This window comes from Schistocerca nitens, chromosome 8 (genome assembly GCF_023898315.1).
Source record: "Schistocerca nitens isolate TAMUIC-IGC-003100 chromosome 8, iqSchNite1.1, whole genome shotgun sequence".
NCBI lineage: Eukaryota > Metazoa > Arthropoda > Insecta > Orthoptera > Acrididae > Schistocerca > Schistocerca nitens.
In genome coordinates, this window is record NC_064621.1 from 533,960,164 (window position 1) to 533,987,677 (window position 27,514).

The 27,514-nt window shown below is 34.7% G+C and overlaps 1 protein-coding gene across 3 annotated transcripts in view; it reads right to left on the minus strand.

The window, feature by feature from the left end:
- Positions 1 to 25,208, minus strand: part of LOC126198940 (troponin T) — a 46,076-nt gene extending 20,868 nt beyond the window's left edge. For 2 of the 3 annotated variants that reach the window (XM_049935580.1, XM_049935581.1), the window contains exons 1-5: positions 25,156 to 25,208; positions 18,569 to 18,586; positions 9,587 to 9,626; positions 9,370 to 9,495; positions 3,376 to 3,540 (exon numbers count right to left, since the gene is read on the minus strand). In XM_049935580.1, the coding sequence (XP_049791537.1) occupies positions 3,376 to 3,540; positions 9,370 to 9,495; positions 9,587 to 9,626; positions 18,569 to 18,586; positions 25,156 to 25,193 (387 nt within the window). In that variant the 5' untranslated portion in view covers positions 25,194 to 25,208. Of the gene's footprint in view, positions 1 to 3,375; positions 3,541 to 9,369; positions 9,496 to 9,586; positions 9,627 to 18,568; positions 18,587 to 21,442; positions 21,542 to 25,155 lie in introns of those variants that run through there. The other variant, XM_049935582.1, reaches the window with a different exon arrangement.
- Positions 25,209 to 27,514: the final 2,306 nt, after the last annotated feature.

Below are 27,514 nucleotides of genomic sequence, written 5' to 3' on the forward strand. Positions count from 1 at the left end.
GCGGAGAAACCAACACTCGCCCAGAATATCCAGGATAATACACAGGCAGGTTGGTCCAACAGGTCTCACCACACTACACTGTAAATTTCAGCGGTCACCACTAGCTTACCGGCTGTGAAAAATAGAGAAAAACAGAGAGAACACAGTTAGACACTGAACATTAAAAAACGTTCTGTACATCTAATTGGATAGAATCAATTCAGATCTACTGTACATTGATTTTAGGTCTAGGAACCACACTTTTGTGTGTGCTTAAAAAAAGTAAATGTATGCTACTGTTTACAATGATGCGTGACAGGAAACAATTTAATACATTACACTATAAATCTAACTAACATTTTAATACTTTTTTTTTTTTTTTTTTTTTTTTTTTTTTTGCTATAAGGAATTTACTACTTATTGGGCATGCATCATATAGTGCAATTTAATGCAGTACAGTGTAAAACGATACAACATTTTAATATTATATCTCATAAAATCTTTTTACTACAAGGAAGTAGCTACAAATGGTACATGCATCATATAATGCAGTTAGAAACTCTAAACCAGTATGTATCTAAAGAGAATGTAGCAACTGCAGTTACTTGGGTATAAGTTATCTACTAGAAGGCATCATACAGGAAAAATACAATAATAATACAGGATGTACATAAAGTCCGGGAACACTTTCAGTTATTTATTGCACAAGAACTAAACACTGTACAGATATCATACATAGTGCATTTTGAAGAGTTTTTTTACAAACATTCGATATGGAAACCATGAGTGACCCGGCAGACGTGAATACAGTAATCGTATTCTGAGCATGGCATCGTCAACTGTGGCAGTTGCTTCCCATATTCTCTCCCGGAGATCTGCAACATCACGTGGTAGAGGCGGTACACACACCAGATCTTTAATGTGTCCCTTCCTTGTTGGTGGCTTCTTACCGTACTTGGTTCAAAACATCCACTGAACAGTTGTAGCACACTTGTTATTGTCAACTCCTGCATGCAGAAAGCTCGCTCCCCACCTGAACTCGCCATGTTTGCCACTAGCGCTGACTATCAGCAAATTACCAAACTAGGCTGTGGCAGTATACCTGAGAAAAAACTTTCAGGGTTTATGACATATGTATGATATCTGTACAATGTTTGGTTCTTGTGTAATAAATAATTGAAAGTGTTCCTGGACTTTATGTACACCCTGTATATGGTGTGCTCAACAACACATACGGTATTTCATGAGAACAGTGAATCTTTGAAAACTTTATGTGATATATTATTTTGTTTTTAAGTAATAACCAGTATAGCTGTTTGAGTGTCTGGCATTACAGAAGTAATAAAAAAAATGCAAATTACTGATAGCTACTGATGAAAAATATTAAAATGCTTTGAAACAGCATAAAATAAATTTAAAATCATTCCCTCACTTCCTTCAGCTCTCCTTGCGTTAGTACACCCAAATCATTTGAGTTCTTTTAAGTGGAAGGTAATATTTACAACACAGATAACCACTCCATCCAAAATCACGTGCAAGAATCTTGTGAAATAGAATCTGGTGGAATGTAGGTGACTTAAAAATGTGACCAACACAATTTAGGGAATGTTTAACAAATGTGTCATTTGCAATTAGAACATGCGGGAACTCTGTCACATAAAAAAAGAAAATGTGTCTTAAGGAATTCGTGATCACTCCTTATTTTACCTGTCTTCATTAACTGCCAGGGTCATACACAGTCTTATGGTGGTTACTGGTTTTGATTTTTCATAAGCTAAGTTTCAGAAATTTATGTAGACAATACATAAAATGAAATTTTATATGTGTAGGGTAAGTTCTAGTAGAATGTAAAGGAGACCTCTTACTGAATAGCAGAAGCATTGAGCTGTCGACAGGCACACAAAGAAGAGTGGAAGCTGTGCTAGCTTTCAAAAGAAATTCTTTGATGAACTGGGTACAAATACATCATGCACACGCGCCCACATACTACACACACACACACACACACACACACACACACACAACTGTGGATCTACAATGTGCTGACTAGAAGCACAATGCCAGGGTCTCAGTTCAGTGACCAAGTCATCGCTACCTGTCCTCAATCTTTCCTCCTGCTTTCTGCCTCTTTCTTCCTCTACCCACCCCATGCAACTAAACCCCCAACCCAGTCCACCTGCCAAACTGCAATCCTGGCATTGTGTGTCCAGCCAGCACTGTATAGATGCACAGGTGTGTGTGTGTGTGTGTGAAAGGATTTCTTCCTACAGCTAGCAAAGTTTTCATTCTCTTTTGTGTGCCTGTTAACAACTGCACATTTCTACTATTTGGTAAGTTGTCTCCTTTGCTTGAAAGTATTTGAAACATAATTTTATAAGACAACATTCCCAATTGTCAATTACACTGTCACCACTGAAAAGCAAACTTAAGTGTTGTATGTTGTCAGTGTTGTAATGTGTGAAAGTGACTTCCTCGAGGTACAGTGTTAATGGAAACATATGGTGATAAGCATTTATCCATTAATAAATTTTAAACTGAAAGTAAAAATGTCATATCAGAGAGCTTTTTATTGATTCCAAATACCAATACTGTGTGCCAACTGCAAACAAATCCAATGTTACGCTGACTGAAAATTAGATGCAAAACTGTGTGACCATCTGTAGCCGGAATTGTACATACTATAAGCCTCAAATATTCATGGTTCCTCATAAAAAAGTTTGTTTAAATTTGACATATGAAACTTTAAGATTGCAGCACACTAATAGATATCGAATTTAAGTTCATATGACTAGCAAAAGATTGTCACCCGGCATGTTGAAGCTAACAGTATCTTCATGTGCCTGTGGAATTATGAGAAACAGAATTCAATTGCTTGGAATGTTTGTACTAATGTTATAGTATCTATGGGAATGGTATAGGTTAGTGCCTATTACATTCACCTTGAGTAACACAATGCGCTAGGTTGATATGACAGATTGGCAAAATCGTGGTTATTTTCCTTCAGCCATAATAGAGGACATTCTATGGAGGCAGTGGTAGACTTTACAGTTGCATCATCAAGCACTATCCAATAGCTTTATGTGTTTATAGGTGATTAAGGTCATAGTTGCAGTTAAACAAATCAAATCAAATTAAAAGATGATTGTGATTTTTTAGCTTTGTGTCTCCTTGTAGTGGCTAAAAATGAACTTATATTGTGGTCCTTTCCAACTTGTTTTCAAATGAAAACTTAATGAATAACAGCATCAAATTGACATCTGGAGCAGAGTTGCATGCAAAAGACCCAGAAAGTCTGGAAATGTGTGAAACAAAAGAAATGCTGTTTCGTAGGGGTAATAAATGTGAATATTAGTTGATGAAAGGGATCAGCCAAGAAGCATTGTATTCTGACTATACCTTGAGAGCTGCCATCATAGCTTGTCTCTTCTTCTCAGCCTCCTCCAGACGGCGTCTCTTTTCCTCAATGTCCCTCTGCTTCTTTTCCTCAATTTCACGCTGTCTCCTCTCTTCCTCTTGCTTCTTCCTCTCAGCCAAGCGCTTCTCTTCATCAGCACGCATGACCTGTTTGGAATGGTTTTGTATTTAGTTTGAGAAGGCTACAGATTATGTGGTAAGGAATTGAGACTACATGAAGAGAATTTAGTACCAGCTACATTTTTCAGCCTGTTTAATTTACTGATAATCATAAGACATAGCAGATCACTAGTGTCTCAGCAATAATAATGATAATAATAATAATAATAAAACACCTAATATCTGACATAACAAAAGTTAAGGTTCACAGAAATTTAGTTTTTTTGAACAAATAAGACATAGTACAAGCACATACGCATGAATGAGTATTTATGAAGTTAACTCACTGAACAAAAACCTTAACACTATGCAAATATTTCATATGTGTAGACTTAAATAAATAAAATTAACCTTAAAAACATGTACCTATTTTGCAAACTGATAAATAAACAGGGACATTAGCAAATATTAAACTATGATTATGACGAGACATTTGTCTTTACTGAAACTCCAGTAAATACATAAATTAATTCCTTTTACTATGTAAGATTATGTGCAGATCTCTCATTGCCCTCCCATCCTCCTCCTTTTCCAAATTTTTTGCAATAGGCATAATAGTTAATTCTTGAAATAAGGAAGCTGCAGCATATTTATTCATTTATTACATGTTGTTTTCCTTGTTGTTTTGGCCTCTTTTTTTTCACAGTTGTGCATATACAGCTTATGTAGGTAAATTGCCATCTTTAGCAACTGTAATAAAAGTCTTATTCAGACCAGATGCATTTTGTTTCATTCTAACACATCCTCAGTCGTAAGGTTTTTCATTCTTCTTTGCCTTCCATGTGTATTTGTTGAGTGTTTGCATTTGCCCATAGGACCACTTGTATGTGTTTAGTATTTGCATATGCGCACAAGACTTTCACTGCTCTTCAGGACAGTGCACAGAAGTGTAAATGTGTCAAGTACAGTGAAAGTACTGTATGAAAATGCAAATAATCAATACATACAAGTTGAAAAAGAGCATATTTAAAATAAAGAAAAATGTGTATGGTCTGAATAAGACTTTTATTACAGTTGCTAAAGATGGCAGTTAACCTGTACACCATGTATTTACTTATTTATGTCCATGGACCATTCTGCACAGTTATATTAGACATGTTCACATGAAGTTTGAAAAAATTGCAAGTTTGCAAAATACATAACTACATGTATATATTAGTATATCTAAAAACAAAGATGATGTGACTTACCAAATGAAAGTGCTGGCAGGTCGACAGACACACAAACGAACACAAACATACACACAAAATTCAAGCTTTCGCAACAAACTGTTGCCTCATCAGGAAAGAGGGAAGGAGAGGGAAAGACGAAAGGATGTGGGTTTTAGGGGAGAGGGTAAGGAGTCATTCCAATCCCGGGAGTGGAAAGACTTACCTTAGGGGGAAAAAAGGACGGGTATACACTCGGACACACACACATATCCATCCACATATATACAGACACAAGCAGACATCTCACAAGCAGACATATACACAAATATGTCTGCTTGTGAGATGTCTGCTTGTGTCTGTATATGTGTGGATGGATATGTGTGTGTGTGCGAGTGTATACCCGTCCTTTTTTCCCCCTAAGGTAAGTCTTTCCGCTCCCGGGATTGGAATGACTCCTTACCCTCTCCCCTAAAACCCACATCCTTTCGTCTTTCCCTCTCCTTCCCTCTTTCCTGATGAGGCAACAGTTTGTTGCGAAAGCTTGAATTTTGTGTGTATGTTTGTGTTCGTTTGTGTGTCTGTCGACCTGCCAGCACTTTCATTTGGTAAGTCACATCATCTTTGTTTTTAGATATATTTTTCCTACGTGGAATGTTTCCCTCTATTATAACCATATGTATATATTAGTAAAATGACTAATTTCTTCAAAAATAGCCTCTAAAATATAAGCATCTAAAAAATGTTGATATACATATGTAATTACCAAAGATTAAAATCACTTTATGCTTTCTGAAAATGTTTTTTACATATTTTCACATTTACGTATGAAACATTACATTATATTTTTGCTTTATGGAATTCTTTAATACTGTATGGGAAAGTTTTAATCAAGTGACATTTTAGTTTATTTTTGAGAGAAGACATGTTTTTTATTACCTTTATATAATTTGGCAAACTGTTGTACAGAAGGCAGTCTGCTTTTATAGGCTCATTGTCTGTTAATTTGTGCCGGTTTCCTTCAGTATGATAATCATTTTTATTTCTTGTATTACAGTTATGGATATTTCTGTTTAACAATGCAGCATGTTTACGTTTTACATGAATAATTGTTTCATATATGTACAATGATGCTAATGTTAATATGTTCACTTCCCTGAATTTATTTGTGCAGGAGTCTCTAGGAGATAATTTTGCCTTCTTTTGCAGCTTTAGTACTCTTTGTATGTGCACCAAGATACTATATAAAATTTGTGAATGAACTAGCGCATAGTTCATTAACAAATTCAAAATTTGAGCAGACATTTGTGATAGTACTGTTCATATTTTGCTTTATTTCTACACACTTTTCTTTATTTTCCATGAATGATTTTATAACATCAGCTGCTTTCCCCCTTATCTATAGCTGACTTATCTATATAGCTGATTAATTTTAATTGGGGTATTATTCGCTCAGAGTATTTAATTTTTAGAAAATTGTTGAGGCTTTGTGGTTGCTCTCCGACATATTGCCTGGGGGCTTCTGTCTTGGGAACTTTGGGCGATGCTTGTGTAATTATTTTATTGGTGTTTCATCATTCACAAAAACAAAAATTATTGGATGATAAAAGGGATTAAAACATCTTTAATAAAATGGGGCTACTGCACAGAGCTAGCAAACTGGACAGTGGCAGGTCGAAAGAGTTCAATTTGTACTTTAAAAGGCAAATGTACTTGTAGAAGAGTGATTAAAGCAGCAAAGCAGCAAAAAAGGCTCACAATGATAATGTCATTAGGAACTCATCTAACAAATATAAGACAGTATGGAGTATAATAAACAACCAAACTGGAAGAAAGAGAACCACAGACAATGAATTTAAGTTGAACATAGAAGGACAAAAAACAGAAAATACACATAAAATTGTCAATGATTTTAACAAAAATTTTTAAGAAATTTCAAAAAAATATATTGCCTGCCTGTTCAAACACTGTGCACTGTTGTCCAAAAAACAATGTTCCCTTGAATTCCTTTCTCCTATCTCCAACAACACCCTCTGAAGTAGAGGATATTATAAGGAAAAGAATCAAAAAAATATTCTCTGCTGCACATGTACGGTACCTTGCTTTTTACTTGAAAAGTGTTCACTTTCATTTGTGGGCCCGTGTGTAGTATCATGAACACCTCTTTTGAAGAGGGAACATTTCCTGATCAGTTAAAATTTCTAAAATTACCCAACTGTATAAGAAAGAGATGAAAACTGCCATGGAAAATTATAGACCTATTCCAGTGTTATCCACATTTAAAAAAAAAAAAAATTTAATACTATGTTTCTATAAGATAAGGAAGCTTTTTGAACTCCAACAACATTATAACATGTTCTTGGTACAGTTTTCCCAAAAATAGGTCAATCACAAATGCACTGCATAAGTTTTTAGGGAAGTGCTCAAATCTAATTGATCATAAACGGCCTGTTGTTGGTATATTCCGTGACCAATCCAAAGCCTTTGATATGGTCAACCATAAGTTGCTCCTTGCAAACTTGAGAAATTTGGAATCAGTTTTACTGCTCACTGCTGGCTCGGTAGCTATTAAGTGAAAGGATACAATGTGTAGAAGTCAGAAATCCCAAGGATGCTACCTATTGCAGGTCAGAAAGCCTAACTATAATTTTTTGTGTCCCACAAGGGTCTGTTCTTGGGCAAGTCCTATTCACATAGTTAATCAATGACCCCCAAGAAAAATCTCTAATGCTATTTCTTTTATGTATGCTGATGATACAAATATTTTAATTTCCAACAGAGAAAATGTACTTCAAGAAACAGTCAATGAAACTACCTGTCACACAAAAAATTGGTTTGAGGCAAACAGACTACTAATAAACACCCAGAAAAGCGTAAACATGAACTTTCACGCAAGGGAGAATGATACCCCCTTCAGTGCAGATGTACATATTGGCAAATATGAAATTTTCAGTGTGGAGGACACCAAATTCCTTGGAATAACTGTCAGTAGATTACTAAACTGGAAATTGCATGTAGAGATAGTAGCAAAGAAGTTCAGCAAAATGTGTTACCTACTCAGATCAGTAAAAGAGTCAGCCAGCACTGACACTTTGAAGCTCATACACCATGCTCTGTTTGCATCCATTATGAGATATGGCCTAATTTTCTGAGGAAATAGTTCTAAAGCCAATACAATTTTCAAATTAGAAAAACAGGTGGTCTGAATAATGGCTTCAAAAAACAGAACCGAACACTGTAAACCACCATTTAAAGTATTAAAAATCCTGCCAATGCTGTGCCTTTGTGTAATAGAATTGGTTTGTTTTGTAGCTCAGCATTTAGGAACGCTACACAGAAATCTAGGTTGCCACATTCACAACACTAGAAACAAATCGCAATTAAAAATTATAGCACACAGCACCAAATTATATGCTGAGACAATTAATAATCTGAAGAACTGAGACCAAAAATTAAACAAATTTTATTAAATTACTGTTTTTACTCCATTACTGCATTTCTTGACACAGAATTCTAATTTCACCTTAAAAACTCATCAGCTTGTATATAATGCAACACTGTTTAAGTTGTTACTATTTCTATCCATGCTCTATGGATTTGTATGCCAACATAAACTGTGTAGTACAGAAGTGAGTTTTCCCGTATGTAATGTATTTTTAATGTATACTTTTGAACTTCCATGTTATTTGTTTTGCACTTTGTACGTAAACCTGAACACCTTCTATGCAGAAGTGTGTCACCTTTACTGTTTTACTTTAGTAATGAATTTCTAAATGTATGTTGTGCTTCTGTATTTCCATTTAATTTGCTTATTCGTTTCTTTCCCTTAATAGTGCGAACTTATTTAGAAATACTGAGCAATTCTGAATTTTTCACAAGATATTCAACTATATGCTTTCATAATCAATTTAACCATGTATCATCTCATCTTCATTTTTGACTTATCCTGCATCATCATGTGTTTCTCTGCACACAATGTACGATCTACAGGATAAATAAAATTACAAATTACAAACAGCTGGCACTGTTAAAGATTCAGCCCTCATTGCTGGTGGTGGCTGTTATATCAATTTACTTTTTGTTTATTACCCAAGTCCAGACCTTAAGAGTACACATTTACAATTGTTACAGTGGAGAATACTTGTATTAGTTATTTGTAGTCTTCTGTCAGTGGTATGTTCCACAAATAATGATCACTTTTCATTAAATACAGTGACATAGTTTTTGTGCCACTAATGACTTTTTAGCTTTACATTTTTATAAAAAGGATTATTAAGTCACTTATTTACTCTGAATAGATAGCAAGAAAATCAATTTATACAATAAGAAAAGTCCATATGCTGGCTGCAAATTATAAATCAAACATTCTGCTTAATCTATGAAATTCGCCTAAATTTTGATGAGTGTATTATGAGTACTACGTGTTGTTTCATTCAGAATTTATAACTACTTTAGGTCATGTGTTTATGTTTTGTTCAATTATTGTCATAAGCTTTTTGTGAAACAAGTAAGTTCTGTAGAAATTATTCAGCTTCTTTGGTACTTGTGGCTTATTTATGGGTAAAATATATGTTTTTGATTGATTTGAGTAACTGATAAGAAAGCAAATGACATGGTCCACATATTACATAAATTCAATTTGCAGCCAACAGTTGAAAAATTAATGTACCTTGCGCTTGGCTTGCTTATCTTTCAACCTCTTGAGTTCTTCTTCTTCTTTGGCTCGCTGTTTGCGCCATTCTGTGATGTATTCTTTCAACTGTTCATCAAGATCGGATTTCTTCTGCTCTTGCCTCTGAAAAATTAATCATACAATTTCATATACATTAGCTCTATTTTTGGTTTAATCTAACAAAATTGCTTGGCAGTTTAATTCAAAAACTCACCTTAATAAATTCTGGGTCACCAGCAGGAGCAGTTTCTCCCCTATTCCAAAGAAATAGAAAATAAATTACAATTAGTTACAAAGTGATGTTTATTTATAATGCTGATAAATTTCATGTTTAGCATACTTACATAGAGAAGTGATGTTACAATTTATCATTTGATTTACCTTTACAGAAACATTTAAAAAATGTTTTCAACTCGATATTTTTTGTTTCATATTAGTACTCTTTCAATTTATTTATAAATCACTTAAAATGTTTGGATTATAAATTTATTGTCTGCCAAAATGTAGGGAGCTGTGTAAACTGTTTTCAGTGCAATGGCTGACTCCAAGTAAAATATCTTTTGTCCATAAATAGGAACAAAGTTAGTGAAAAAGCAACTGTCTTCTGTTCAGTGAGTTTGCAGAGCTGTACTGCAAGCAGGAGTATAGTTGATAATAAGAGACATCTACGAACTTGAGTATTTCATCTTCATAGTGCAATGCAGTCTGGTCTTAGCTGAGCTGCTATTAAATGGTTTGTACGGCTTTCTTATCATAGACAGCTCTTTAACAGGTTAGAGCAAAAGATCTTTGTCAGAGAAGTATGATGTCCCAATGTGAGGATGTATATGCAGACAGCATTGTTTATCTCATTACACTGAGACTGAGTGCATGTCCACACACTTTTGTGTATGCAGTATGGCAGCAAGTTGAAAAGCCCTTGTTCGGTACTGAGGTGACATTAATATTAATAAAATCTCATTTTTGGTATTTTAATGCATTTGATAAGTCCACTGTAAACATTATCTGTGGAATAATTTTGCTTCTACAGCTTTTAAAAGTAGCTGTTTTTCACTCAAATGGATGAACTGGAATACTGTTCTAAAATTCTTTGCTTGGGATTATTTGTCACAAAGGAAAATTTCTCCAAATTCATAAAATGTTTATAAACATCTGCTCCTTCATTTTCAATAGTTAAGAAATGAGCATCAGAATTCAAATGCAGCTGTATGTTTCTTGAAGATAATCCACCTGAAAGATCTCCAAAAACTACAACCACAGTGAAGATATTGAGAAAATGCACAGTATGGTACTGTATGATTACTGATAAAAAGTGTGTGAAATAGATGATACTATAGACAAATATAAAGAAAGATTGTAGTACATTGTAAATGAAGAATTTATTGTGAGAATACTTTGTGCAAATAGGTGCCATGATAGTTGAATGCTGATGAGTATATTCAAAAGTGAATGATTCAGAGCATTTGAAAAGAAAAATCAAAAAAAAAAGTATTTTAAGTGAGAGCTGTTTACAAACTACATTCAAGAAATGAATCAGAAGTTAAAGAAGTAGGTGGAGGCTGGTCACCCTGCACCAATAAAGACAAACTCTTTTTCATCTGACAGACAAAAGGTCCTTGTTTTCTGAGACTAAAAGGATTTCCTCCTACAGACTATGCTGCAAAGTATAAAACAGTGCTGTTGCATATTATGGAAGTCTTTTAGACTGGGAATGACATGTAATTACGAAACAGCAATATTATATATATAGGGCTTTCATTTTAACTGAAGACATTGAAGTATATTGAAAAGTACACATTGGATCAAAAAAAGGTATGATTCCAAGTTGCTTATCTTGGAGGGGAAAGTCCAGCAATAACACACTTGACCTGCCACCCCACCCTGTGTGTGGCTGCGGAGGGCAACTTTGAAATCTTCAATGGGAACCCCCATTTTTTATTTCAGATTACAGTTCTACAGCAAAATCTACATACGTTTTGCCCAAAACCTTTTTATTTTACTTTATTTTTTTTATTTTGCCACAGATGGCACAGTAATTGGAGGAATAGAAATGGGTACACAATTGTAATTTATGACTTGCTACTCAGCGGCCCTTGAATATTGTATAACACCTGGTACCACACCTCCATTGCACAAGGGTAGGACAGGCCAGTATTTCATAACTTCCTGATGGAAACCCCATTTGCAACATCGTATTCCTCCGACATGTTGAACAGCGGATTACTCGATGTGCCGTTGTGGCGGTGTAGTGGTCTGCGATGTACCATAACAGGCAGTACACTGCGACTGGAGCTCATTTATTGTGTAGATGTAAAACAGTTAGAGGCTCTAAATATTATAATACTTGCACGGTTTTTATTGCCTGCTTGCCTACCTGTCATTTGGAGAATAGATGTGCAAGTGGACCCTGAATGTTGCAACCACAGAATAAAAAATTAAAATGATCCTGATTTACGGAGACTATAGGAGAAATGTTGAGGCTGCTGTTGCCTCGTATACCAAGCATTTTCCAGAGAAAGCTCGTTCTCATTCGTTATTTTACAAGGTTGTGAACACCTTTATATCTGATGCCAGCATACAGACCGGCAGAAGGAAACAAAGCAAGGTGTTACAGGAGAAGCTAGTGAAATAGCTGTGCTGGCAGCAGTGCACCACAACCCACGGATAAGTGCCCGGCGATTATACTGTGATTCTGGTATGTCCATAGGTAGTATTGTCACAGTACTGCATCATCATAAGTATCATCCATAGCACATGTCACTGCATCAAGAACTTCACGGTGCCAATATCCATAAGCGGTTAGTGTTTTGTGAATGGGCACATCAACAAATGCAAATGACCCTGACATACTTTGCCTAGGTACTATTTTCTGATTTGTCTGCATTCACAAACCATGGTAGTGTTAACTGGCGAAACATGCATTACTGGAGTGTAGACAGTCCGCACTGGTTATGGCAAGTCAACCATCAGTGTCGTTGGTCAGTTAACGTATGGTGTGGCATCATAGGGAACAAACTCATTGGTCTGTATTTTATCAATGACATGTACAATGGATGCAAATATTGAACGTTTTTGGAACAGGAACTACCAGTACTATTGCAGGATGTTACCCTGGATATTCGACAGTGTATGTAGTTTTAGCACGATGGTTACCCAGCATATTTCGCAATTGAAGAACAGGAGGTATTAGACCGTGTTTACACTAGTTGGTGGACTGGAAGAAGTGGCCCTATTAATAGGCATGCTAGGCTGCCAGATTTGATGTAACCAGATTTCTTTCTATGTAGATTTAAAGGATAAGGTGCACCAATATGTGCCAACATTCCAGGAAGACATGACCGACAGCATCAGAAATTCTAGTGCTGGCAGTCCCACAGATATGCTTCTGTCCTTTGCATAGTCATTTGAAAAGTGGATCACTAAGTGTATTGAAGTTGGTGCTAATGTGCTCAAACACTTATTTTAATTTGAAAAGTACAGTAGCTATCGCCAAGAGCCACATCGACAGTGGCACGTTGAGTAGTACCCTGTTTGATATGTCGAAGGAATACAACATTGCAAATGGGGTTTCCAACTAGAGCTTATGAAATACTGGCCTTTCCTACTCTTGCAGCATGGAAGTGGGGTCCCACATGCCATTGGATGTTCAAGGGCCATTGAGCAGTATGTTGTGCCCATTTCTATTCTTCAGATTACAGAGCCACCTGTGGTAAAATGAAGAAGATGCTTCAGACACAATGTATGTAGATTTTGTAGATTTTGTCATAGAATCATTATCTGCAATAAAAAATGGTGGTCTCCATTGAAGAGTTCCAAAGTTGCCCCAACCACTCATTCATGGGTTGGGGTGGGAGATTCAGAGTGCTATCATTGGATGTCCCCTGGCGAGAAAAGTAGATTGCATTTACAACTTTTTTTGATCTGATGTGTAGTTTTTGAGATATTTCAATATCTTCAGTTAAAATGAACACCTTGTTTGTTTACTGTGCACAAGACTAAACAGAACTGAATCAAAGCTCACACTTCCGAACAGATTTTGGGCACAGGTTGCATGATCAGGATAGTGACATTTTTTTTAGCATGAAAATGTATTTGTAAGTTGAGAAGTGCAGATTTAACAAGTTCATTAGACCAATGAATATGGTATGTAGACTGCTGCACACTGAGATTGAGTGGAAATGTTGTTACATAACAATTATAACACATGGAGAATACAAATCAAAGCATTTCTCACATAAAAAATGACTGATAATGGGGAATTGTATTAGGATGATGCAGTGAATGATGAACAGACTATTTTACATCAAACCATCTGAGCCAAAAGAAGTCAAGTCATGCACCACATCATTAAATATTGTTCAAATTAGAATCTGTCAATACATCCAAAGAATGTTCTTGCAAAGCAACAATGCTTAAAGTCTCACATTTCACAAAACAGAAGTTGGCAATGACATGATACAGCATCATGTTGAATTCTTTGATTCTGTGTACATGTTACAAGCAATGGATGTTGATAATGCTTTCAGTCTTCCAGGCAGTCATGATAATCTAAGGTGTGCCATTGAGTCTTTTGGCAATTTGCTGAATATTGGGGCACTAAAAGTAAAAATTCTAGGAGAACACAACACAAGGATTCAGAAAGGAATAGAAAATGTAGTGACACAATGTTTGTTAAAAAAGTGTTTGTGAACAGGTCAAAAGTTGCCGTGAAAAAGTGACAAATCAGAGCAAAAATCAAACTGAAAATAGGAAAACCATACAAGTGTAACTTTTGTTATAAAAACACACATATGGCGGGGCGAGCACTCTATCGAGAATAAACTGTATTGTATTGTATTGTATTGAATGAGTCATGAAGGAAGTCAACAAAGCTTATTGTTGTTTTTCCATGAATGAACTATTTCCTAAGGTTGTGACTTGAATGCCCTGTGATGCATAGAAAGTAGCTACATATCTCACATGTGTTATGTAATGTTCTCATACATGACAGAAACTCAAGTACAGTTGATCTCCCAAAACACACAATATGTCTTGAAGCAAAGATTGTGTCCACTCCTTTCACCAAATGAGGTGCAGATTCAGATTTCTGCAATTAATACACCCTGTTGTCTGTGGACCAAGGAGAAAAACATCTCTAGATGGAGCAAGATTTTTTGGTGACTTTCATAGACAAAAACAGCAGTTGGAGTCGAGTGTATTTTCTTCATCATAAGGTAGAGGTTTCTGATAAATCTATTGAATCAAAAGCTTGGCAGAAAATCAGACTTGACATAAGATTATGCCTTTTCAATCAGACAACAATAAGGAATACTGTAGTGAGAGAATGTTCTCCACCCTCAGGATGGCAGGTAAATGGTGATGTCTAATGGCTTCATAGACACAACAATAAAATAGTGTCACTGAATAAAAGAATCATCCGTTGCTCGAAGTGGCTCACTTCATGTTGATTGAATCAAAATTACCACCATATTTAGGGGTGAAGCCATCAATATAGCAAAACTACAAACAAAAATCCACAATCTCCATAATAAATGGGAAAACTGAAGATTTTGAAGTACTTAGTGCTGGAATTTGGAACATTTGAACATGGTATGTTGACATAAAGGGTCCCAAACCCAACAAAAAGTGAAATTTTGATACAGAGGACACAGTCTTTGACAAAGAAAATATGTTTCATCTTGCCACCATACATGGCTTTATGCAAGCCAAAAGTCATCAGGTTTCACAAAAATGCTGGATTTATTACAGCTCTGTATATTTACTGGCATGGTATGAAAAAGGCAGTGGTACTCTGCTTGTCAGTAGGAACATTATTTCACTTTACTCTCTGCATAGTGCAACAGAAAAAAGTTTCCATACATCTTGGCATAATGGTACACAAATACAGATAAAAGCACACAGTAGACATGGCAACAGAATGCATTTATGTTTTTTACAAAACAAGTAACAGAAAACTGAGAAGAAAACCACATCATCATTAACTTTATTAATTAATCTGTGCAGTGTTAATTAATAAACAGCATAAATTTAAAAACTAAAGTAAGTCTTAACACTGTCACATGCTCAGCACTTCAAAAAATATATTTACAAAAAGTGACATTGCACCATATGTTAATTGATGGTACAAAAGGGAGAACATTAGGGCTCTATGAAAGAAAACTTCATTCTTGTGATGTTCAGTTGATGGAACTGGTTGGTATTTTTTATGCTGAACAAATTTATGTGCTCATTAATCAAGTTGTGTCTATAGGAATGTGTCTCTAGCAAGACAGCACACAGTGTGTGTAAGCTACACAATATATCTTCTTTGGTGTAAGTCCCCAAAAAAATTACAATATTTGGGTGTTGCTGGCTTATGTAACCTATTTTTCTGTAATGAACATACTGCAGACATAAATATAAATATTATATTTTAGTTCTCTTTGTCATTTTTTCATACACCCATAGTGAAAACAATATTAGTAGGTTGCAATAACATGTTTAACGATATTTTTTTATTGGCAGAAGAATATCACATATACAGTGTTTTCTTTTTGAACTTGACATTTTTTTAAACAGTGCAAATGACAGGAAAAGAAAACTATCCCGTATATGCTGAAGAGAGCAGGTGATTGTTCAGGCACTTTTTTATTGAACTGGAAATGGAAGTTGAGAAACATCCTGACAAATACAACCATCTGCTGGACTGGAACTCAAAAGTTTCATAACAGTGAACACTCAGCAGAATGAGAGATTAAAATTGAAAACATGCTGTGTTGTTCCTAACCGTTCCCCATGGTGTCCTTTCTCTCACTGATAGTCCAGTATGAGCTTTGGAAAGTTGGAGAGAAATATAAGCAAAATTGAGGCTGTGAAATTAAGCCAGGAGTTGTGGCTGGATAGCTCTTCAGTAAGCATGTAACTAGTGAAAGGCAAGGATCCTGGTTTGATTCTAAATCCAGTACACAGTTTTAACCTGCCAGAAAGATTCAAAACAGCTTAACTCCATTATAGGATAAAATATTATTCTGAAATGGAAATGAGCCACATAACATTGTGTCAGTATTGTCAATGTTCATTGCTTATCTAGATGGGAGCCTGTCAATCTGCAACTGATGTTTTTGCATACATCACTTTCTGCTCACATTTACCATTAGCTGATTTTTGATTTTGTAATAAATAATTTGTCTGCAAAAATAAGTCACCATTAACGAGAAACTTGATCTTATGAAGTTTTCTTTCTCATGTATTCATCATACAAAAACTGAGGGTGAATGAGAACTATAATCACATGTAGCTAACTCATTGCAAACATAAAAACACAAATCATAAAAATCTTTCACAAACCAGACATAAAGCACTTGAAAGGTACAGACAGATTCATGACAAAACCAGACCATCAATTCCAAGCATACATTTAGCTATCAGACGCACATATATTAGCATTTTATCAACACCAAACACATAAACATATGTACAATAATGCGATAACAAACAAAGCTTATTTTGACGGTGTATGTTCCTTTAATTGTACAATGACTTGGGGTAAACATAGAAAATAAAACAGGAGAGAAACTATGCTTCCATAATGATTGTAGGATAAGTGTGAGTCTGACACCTTGTTCCTCTGTTTTTAGAATACGTTTTAATGCTATGTGATACTAAAGTAGAAACATCGATACTAATGATCATGTCATTGGTGAGTATAAACAGTGTACAATAAAATGGAAATGTGTGGTTAACAGAACTCTATTATACAATAAACATGTACAGACTAGCAGTGTTTTTGTTGCCTGTTTCAAATGTATTCAATTACCTGTGTTTTTCAGTAGCCCATTTTGTTATTTGGGCACAATACGTACAGTCTGTATTTGTAATTTTTCTGACAGCTTCTATCTCCACCACATGTGCAATGCTGTTCAGATATTTTATTGCTGTGTCTTGAATTTCCTGGAGTGGAACAGGCCCTCAGAGTTTTATACTCAATTTAGGGTCTGTTTGTAGTATATATTAATAGTATCACATTCATGTACCCTTAAATTTGAAGATGAGTTAGCAGCAAACGTCATGTTAGAGCTTGTGGTAATAGTAAATTTCATATTATCAGTAGATGTAGATTTCAGCAGTTTTTAATTGAGCTAGCATATTGCAGTGCTCTGCAGCAAGCTGTGTGAAAGAATGACATTAGCATGTATTTCATGCATATTGGACAATAACTGCAAATTTTCTGAAAGACAAAGGATTGACATTTGATCAATTCAGGACACACCTTCAGATCAAGCACACATGTCCCTATAATTTTCTTTCTGAGGATTTTTTAATATTTCTGTCTGTATTGCTGTCTTGAAAAATGTAAAAGTTAGTACATAAATGTTCAGTTCTGTATAATCAAACAGTGGAAAATACAGGATGGAATGTAACAATATTATGAAAAGGACAATTGCTGCTCACCACATGCTAAGCCTCAGATAGGCATAACAAAAAGACTGTCAAAAAGTGAGCTTTCGGCCAACAAGGCCTTCATCATAAATAGACAATGTACACACTCACACACACACACACACACACACACACACACACACACACACACACACACACAAACACACACATGCCAATATGTCATGTATTTCTGACGAAATCCGTGTTGGCCAAAAGCTCATTTTCAGACAGTGTTTTTGTTTTGCCTGTCTGCGACTCAGCACATCTGCTATTTTGAGTAGCAACTATCCTTTTCTTAATATTGTTACATTCTGTTCTTTATATAAGTAACAGATATGTACTTTTCATTTGCACAGATTGTGCTCAGTGTGGCAGCCCATTGTCAAAATGACTGGAAACAATCAGTCACAGAATATGATAAAAACATTATAAGACAGTGTGCTACAAGTCCATATTGTGATCTGAAGAGCAACAGTATTGCAAAGGAAGCACATTTATATGTAAATTCTGCTTTTCATTCTTTCTGTTTTGTTAGTGTATTTCTATGTGATGTGTTTGCAACTACTTACATCACAGATTCATTGGTTGTCACTGAAAGATGTAGTTCACACTTACACATTTATAGCATGGCTTGTAAATTATATAATATGCCAAAAGAATATTCTTGAAAGTGAAATTATTATTTTTCAAATATCAAGTTTCCTAGCAGAGCAAAAAGCAGAATTTATGTTAAGAAGCATGCCACTGACTGACATATAATGCTGCTGGCCAAACTTACACAATGCTCTTTCTGGGCCTAAAAAGAAAAAAAGTATCAGGTAGTAAAACTGTTAATTTATATGATACTGTGGTTAGCATACAAGTACTCAACTAATTCTGCATTAAAATATTGGCTTTTAAATTCTACTTATAGAGGGTAATCTAAAACTGTATTCAAAGATGAACTCTTGTTTTATAACATTGTAACAAGTGGCAGAATACTTTGACATAATAAAATATCATCTGACCTTATGCTGCATATAGTTGTGAAATGTGGATACCATTTTTCATTTTCATCAGGTATCAAATATAAAATTTCCTAAAAATGTCAGAACTATTCATTGCACATATGTTATTCTACATTGTAGTCACAGTACTTCCAATATGAATCAGAAGAAAGTGAGAAGATATTTTGTAATTAATTAGCCTTATATCAGTCATTTAATAATATTTTCATTACATAATGAGATGATGTATTCCATTTTTGAGTTGGACTGCGTGATGAAAATAAACATAAATTGTTTTAGAAACAAGAGCTCACTTTCAACAGTATGAAGTATATGACTAATAGCTAAAGCACTGTAGAATCTGAGGATACAGTGATGTTTTACTTTACCCAGGACATCTGCTATTACCATGCATAATTTCATGCTAGAGGGCCTGAAAGGCAGTTTAGAGAGCTACAGTAAAAGGACTATTTCATCTGCATGTTATAATAAGCAGTAAAAGCGAACAGCTAGGAAGCAAAGCTACCCATTTTATCTAATATGTATAAAAGCAGAACCTATAGTGATAAAACTTAAGGTTTATAACCATAACCTGTTTGAGGAATATGTCTCAGCCTTTTCAGACACTTTTCGTTTGAAACAAAATACTTTTATGAAAAAAAATCTAATTACTCCTAACACTGGAATTTCACATCTGTGTTTAAATTTAATTTCTGGGGAATTCAATTCCTTCACATATTATTTTGATTTACCACTCATTTGAAGAGATGATTGTCATCTTTTTGTGAAACCTAGAAATGCCAGATGTCATTTAATTCACTATATATTAGAATTCCAAACTTGTTTAAATTATATCACTATATTTTGATGAGGAGCTGCATATAAGTTTAAATATAACTTGACAGAAGGCCTATGATGCTTCAGTTGGGCTGTTTGTTTAATTATAAAACAACTTTAGCAAACTATCTGTTTACATAATGCAGAGTTAAAACTGGAATACATTTGTTGAATAGGTGGAATAGGACTGATTAATTTGCAGTGTCTCATATGTAGAACGTGACTGTGTTTTTAATCCTTAAGCTCAAAAACATAAACCTTAGTTTTTTTCTGTTTTAATACATCATGAAGAAACTAGTTTAAGTCCTTTAAATTGGTGCTAAGATACTTTAATGATTAATAGCATAGTCCACATTACAAGCATAAGGAACCTAACTCTTTTCTAATATATATTGTTCTCAATCATGAGTCATCATTTAGTTATATTTATAAATGGAGCAAAGTACTTAAAAAAAATATTTTTCCACCATTGGTGTCTAAGTATGATACAGGCTGAGTTCCATAGTTCAGAGGCGTTTATAGCAATTGTTAAAGAGCTCCAATGAAACTATTTTTTTGGTCTTTGTTGTAGAGTAGATGACAATAAAGTAAAATATTTTTTTTAACCTTCACATTATCAGTTTTTATGAGTGACATTTTACCAGTAACATAAAAAAGAATCGAAGCTTTACTGCCATACTAACATTTAGATCATTACCCATTGTCTGTAAGTGTTACCAAATGCAGTATTTCATTTGGTGCTTAAGTTTGTGCTAGATTATGACCAAGAAATATTTCCAATACAAATAGATATTTACTTGAATGATGTGGATGTTATATAATGTAATCTAAAGGATAGTATTGTGTCCTGATTCTGGATGCATCAGGAGAAGACACAAATTAAATGGGCATTTGACAGACAACACAAATTGTATAAGACATCAATATACACTTTACACATTAAAGTTTGTAAATGAACAAGGACAGTGACAAGGACGTCGCACAACTGCCAGACAGTCATGTTTACAATAAAAAGAAAAACAACACATTTGAAAAATGATACCATCATTGGAAAAAGACAGGAAAATGATGACAGACAAAGTATTCTTTTAAATTTTTTGAAGTACTTTTGTATTAAAGTCCAATTAGTAAAAGAAAACCATATGGGCATTATTTTGCAAATAGCAAAAATGAAAATTAAAAATGATATCTATGGCATTCATAAGTAAATCAAGTAATTAAAATATGGAAAATACAGTTAAATGCTTCTGAAGCATGTGAAATCTACACAACGCAAACATAAACGACACTACTGTTTGTCTGTATGTAAAGAAATACCTAATTGTTTATTAAAAAGAAAGCCAATGCATATAAAAAGCATTATCAGGGACATAGTCATTTCATCACAATGTTATTCCTTTTACAAGGTTTTGAAGAAAAACTGAAATTTGTTTTAATGATCTATTCAGAGTTCTGCAGTTGATGTTAGCTTTTATTCTCTGTAGTTCATTTATTAATCACTGGATGTCTTTGTTGTTCCAGTAATACATTTTACATTCAAGCCCACCTGAATGGATTGCAATTGCCTTAGACAAAATTCACGGAATCCAATAGTAGATTTATAAATATCTAAAGAAAATGTTTTTCCACTGAAACCAATAGGAATTATTAACCACAAGCTTGAATCAGTCCGTCATACAAAAATCGTAAGTATACTTTTTTCTGTTTTGGTTGTTAAGCCAGTTATAAAAGTTTTGTGATGAAATGACTGTTTAGTGAAAATGAATATTGCTCATATTGTATCAGCGACTTCTGGCAGGTGTAGTGCGACTGATGCACAATCCACTTACTCTTTCTTTGCTTCTTGTGGCTGTCTTTGATAAGGGTGACATCATATCGAAGAAGATAAAAAGGAAAACAAAAATATTTAAAGTAAATTAACTTGGTTAAATCTTAGTAATATTCTTCACTGAGAAAACATTTGAAAGTTTAATTACAGCATCTCGGAACAAGACCCATGGATTAAAATGAACACTATAATATTTAAAGTATGAAATAAATTTGGCAGAAAGTAGTATTAAAATGCCAATATGTATTTCTAAAAATATACATAATACATTTTATGTTTGTCATACATTTCAAAAACATACCTTTAATTTAATTTGTATAGTTTGTTAGTTCCTCTGTGATTGTCATTTCTGAGATGCTGTCATTTTCTTGTATATATAACTTAGTAGAGAATCAATTTTTCAAAACAGTATTAAATGTACACCACATCACCAATAAATTTAATTTGTTATTGTAGTGCTATTTCATTTACTGAATACAGTTGTATATCACAAATGCAGCAGGGCACAACTAAAACGTGTCTATTCAGACCTAATTGGAATGCATTTTTTGTGTCACTTAGTTTATGAACATTAGATAAAAATTAGATTTTCATTGATAATACCTTGTCCATATTCCAAAAAAATGAAATGTGGTGGACTGAATGTATCTCTGACCTACAAAAATAACAACTTAGAATCACTATGAACATTACTGTAATTTTTTTTAGTATTAAAATATTTTTCCCTCCATAGGAGAGGTCTTTCCTGAGCTGTTAGCTTAATCACATTTCTGTCTGTGTGCTGTGGCACTGGAGAATTTTTTATTTCTGACTATCTGTTTTACCTTTCACTGGTACTGAAAAACAGTATACTTGCTTGGTGTTTACAGGCTTTGTCACTCTGGCCTTCCCTGAGGGCTTTTGTATGTCAGAAAGTTTATTTTTTCTTCATTCTTATCTCCACAGATTTCTTTTAAAGATTTCACTGTATTGTGAAATAGTTTCTGCTTGAAAATGTTAAGCAGATTTAATACTCCACAATGATTTCACAAAAAATAAATGTTGAATAACTACTATCATCGTGACATTGAACAAAGATGCAGAACTATTGAAAGTAAGATAAATATGTGGTTTCATTGGCAATTGATGTGATGAAATATAAATGGTAAATAACATAATAGGGTTCTTGTGATTGTTGTTATGTATAGTCACGTACCATCTGATTTACTATGATGATGATTGTAAGCCGTGAACACATAAGAGCCAATATGGCTATAGACTGTCATAAATGTAGGCTGTGTACAGATGGAAAACCCATATTGTACTTTTTTATTCAGTGCAAGGTTCATAATAATGTACCTTTTGCAATTCATGTGTGATTCATATTGCTGTATTTCTATGAATTATTGTTCTAGAGAGAGAAAAAGCGTTTCTCATACTTGTTGCTACATTGTGCTAATTTATTGTTAACTCAGTCAGAAGTTGTTTCAGTTTCTATTCTTTGTCACTGCCCATGGTCCGCTATCATGGGGGTATGATAGAAGACAGAAGTAGTTGTTCATTGCATCAGTTGAAATAGATTCAAAAAATATTTTTATGTTGTAATATATGAATCCATATCCTGCATAAACACTGATAAGCCAAAACATTATGACCACAGTTATATGTTGCCTGGTGCTGTTGAGGGAACATGACATGGTAAGGGAAGCATATAAGTGGATCAAAGACGGATGGGGAATCATTCTAGCATGACACCGGCCACAAATGGGGAAATCTACTGCCATAAGCGACTTTGTCAGAGGTGATATTATTCTTACCCAGACCCTGTAAGCAAGTATCTTGAAAATGGCATAGCTGGTTGAGCCTAGACATGCTACTGTAATGAGGCTCTGTGGAAAGCAGAAGAATGACAGTGAAACTACCACTGGGCGTGGTTGGACGTTCACAACTCTTCATAGAACATGAGATTTGGAGGCTTCCCTGCTCTGTAAAGCAGGATATGAGCCAGTCTGTGGCATCTCTGCTGAAAGGGCACTATACTGGTGCATGTGTAAGTGTTTTGGAGCACACTGGTTCATTGTACGTTGTTGCACATACTCTACTCAGCAGGCAGCCACTATGTGTTCACGTGTTGGCCCAATGACATTGCATATGATTGCAGTGGCTGCAGGATCATTGAGATTGGACAATGAATCAATGGAAAAATATCACCTCGTCAGATGAATCATGTTCTTGCTACACCCGGTTGATGGTCATCTCCACAAATGCCATCATCCACATGAACAGCAGTTTTAAATATGCACTGTGCCAAGGATGCAGGCTGGTGGGAGCAGCATTATGCTATGGGAGACATTCTGCTGCACTTACATGGGCCCGGTGACAGTAATCGAAGACACACTGACAGCCGCGACCACCTGCACCCCTTCATGCTTGATGTCTTTACCACTGGCAATGTCTTCTTCCAGAAGGACAGTTGCCCATGTCTCAAAGCCAGAACTATGCTACAGTGGTTTAAGGAGCATGGTAGTATACTCTTGTTGATGTCTTGGCCATAAAATTCTCTTGATGTGAATTCAATGAAACCCATTTGGGTCTCTATCAGGCACCATCATCGCGGTCAAAGATCAGTAGCATGCTATTTAAGGAAATTACATGAGTTGTGCATGGTCATCTAGTGCGACACACCTTGATGTATAGGGTTCTGAAGATGGACCAAGTTATTAAGCACATGATCATAATGCTTAGGCTTGTCAGAATATGTGATATTGATTCCAAATCTACATAGAAGTGCATTACAGGAGAGCATTAGCAACATAGATATGTGTAATAACAATAACCAATGAAATTATGTTCAATAACTATTGTTTGTGGGGAGATTCTCACAAAAACTGAGTAGGCTTTCTTCAAGCACATGCAGTTTTATATCATCTTATCTGCCTTGTTTCACAACAAAATTCAAAGCACATCAACGTTAATATTCACTTGTCATCTTGAAGTTCTCTCTCTGCTGTGGCATGCAGTGTTTATTACATAGCACTCTTCACTTGTTTGTGGCAGTTCAGTTAGAAGCAAAATTGGGGAACAATCATTATTCTATTATAACAGATTTGTAGCAATACACAGAGTGTTTGAATAATATAGCAATACAGCATATGCTAGTTTTCTTCATTAATTCCTCTCTCTGTGTCATAGAATTAACAAATGTAAAATTTTCCTTAAAATTGTGGTGTGACACAGAGAACATAGATCTATCTCTCTCTCTCTCTCTGTGTGTGTCTGTGTGTGTGTGTGTGTGTGTGTGTGTGTGTGTGTACTTGAAAAGGATAGTGGATGTACACTCTATGAATATTTAGTTTTGAATTACTGTACAACAACCAAAACAAAGCTAATATAATACATAAACTCCATCTGTGAATTTCAGTTCTTGTTATACAAAATTATATAACATATTCTAAAGGTTAGCAAGGTAACAGAGTTTTATTATACGTGCAAACAAAGTTGACACTCGGTGCAGTGGCTGAAGGAAGCGACTGTAAAGGCATTTCCCATGTACAGTCGCTCCCATCAGCCACCGTGCCAGGTGTCAACTTTGTTTGTGTGAATAATACTTGTAGCAGAATGGAGGTTTATGTTCATAATATTGAGTCACTTTTGTTTCACACAACATAAATGGATAAGGTGTGCTGAATATTCTGCTTCACTTTTGGTACAATCTCATCATATTATGCACAATACCTGATATGGCGTGCAAAATCATTTTCCACTATGCACATCTATGCATGAACTGCTAGTATCGGATGGAACAGTAAAATAACCAACTTCCAGCAAGCTACCATAGGTGTTTTCAGATTGCTCATGGCTGATGTCCATGGGTAATAATTGTGTTATTTCATCAGCAAATACTTCACAGTAATTATTGTCCATCTAGGGCTGTAACTGTCATTTGACTAAAATAGAATAAGTGCTGGCTGCTGGTTCAATACTTACTTCCTGTAACCATAAAAAGAAATATATTGTAAACCCTTCAGAAGTTAAACTTTTTATTAATAGAAGCTATTAAGTATTGCATTTAAAGTTAATAGTGCCAGAATGAAAATGTATACAAATTAAACAATATACTTACACCTCAACCTCCTCTTCCTCCTCCTCACTAGAAAAGAAAGAAAGAATAGGTTTAGTTAAAGAGTAAGGTGCTTTCAATACAAAATAATAGTTTTACAATGAACAATTTATTCTAATGAAGTATGAAATTTAGTTATAAATATTGTTACACACAGCGAGTAGCTTTGTTTCATCTTTTGGTCATGAACAGCTAACAGAGTTGTCATACCATTTCCAGTGAGAGTTAACAGAAATATTGTATGTCAGCTCTTCAACACAGTTTTATTCACATTTTTCTTGTGTCAAATTTATTTGTCATTCCTATTTGCTATTGTATTATCTCAGTATACCGGAGGCACAGCACAATTTGTCTTCCATCCAATATTTTTACTTCAGAGCTCCTGATATGAACTCCTTACATGTCCCTCTTCTATACATTAATATTTTCACAAAACTGAAGCATCTGCTGCATGGGAACTAGAATGGCTTTCTGTGAGGTAGCTTGTATAATTAGACAATGACTGTGAGCTGTCCAAATTACAAACCTTTCAAAATATTACAAGCTGATACAAGGAACATCGGAAAGAGAATTCTGTATGAAATGGGAAGTATAGATATAGAGAAAATATTGATATTTTTGCCTGTGTGAAAAAAAAATGTAACAAGTGAATGCTCTGTTGTGTTTCTAAAGAAATTAAAGAAGGAAACAGATGTCACTGTTGATGTGGCAGCTGTAAGCATCAAAAGGTTGTTAGAGTTAATTTTGGTAGAAAAATGGTGGTAACTGTAAGAACAATGTGCTTGATGCATACATTCATACTGGAGGGACATAGATCATAGTATTCTGAGCCCAACTGAAGAGGGAAATCTGGTAAAGCATAGGTATTATAAATAATATAAAAATTGTGACACCCTTATAAAACAACACTTGAATTAGTTGGTTTAGCTATGCCAATTCTTACAATTCACTTCATTTTGCTCTACAATGCAACTTCTGTCAGACTGCTTGTTCCTTTAGAGTATGTAGAGAAGTGTCTCAGAAGTTGTACAGAGTACTGCCACTGAACTCAATGCAGTTTTCTTTCTCTGAATGGTGTTTTGAATCTAATATATTAATTTCATCCATTTCCTTCTTCTCTTTCAATTTATGATAACATATGCTTGATGTCTTCAGATATTTTTTATTCTAATTTCCTGATTAGCATACAGCTTGCACACAAAAGAATTTTACTAACAATAAAATTGGTATGGCATTGACATATTTTTACTCTTCAGCAGAAAACTTATGACAAGTTAAAACTGTCTCCTGGACTGACTCTTCAAACAAGAAATTTAACTTTGCAAACAGTGCACTAACAATATTGTTGTCTAAGCAAGCTTCAAGGACTGACTCAAATGTTCACCTCATCATCAGTTTCAATTTGTTGCAAACATGAAACAACTTTGAGGCAGTTATTATTACTTAAGTATGTTCATAAAATAGTGTACTTACGAGTAGACTTCCTCATCATCTGACATGGTTGCAAGAGGTTAAAAGAGCTGTAACCAAAAGGGAAATAATTATCAACAATCAGTTTAATTATGCCATATATGAAATCTATTAAATAATTTACTTTAGACAATGTCAATTTTGCTGAAATAGGCACATTCATCCATAAAAGATTAAACATCATCCACAGAAGAATTTTAATTGTAAGGTGACTAAGATTCTATAAAATACCACCACAAAAAACTACATTCTAATAGTGGTAGAAGAAATTTTTTGAGAGATGGTACATTGCTATATGGGTGGTGAAAGGCCCCTTTATTTATCTGACATACTGGATGTTTATAATTAAAATGCAGCTACTCATGGAGGTCCAGTGTAGGCTGTAATTATTGTATGGCAGTGAAACTTGGTAGATGTGCTAATATATTATTCCAAAATCGATTTATGTTGGAAAATAATTAGTTCCAATTTTGGCCATCGGGTGTAAGTCTGCCACTTTACACT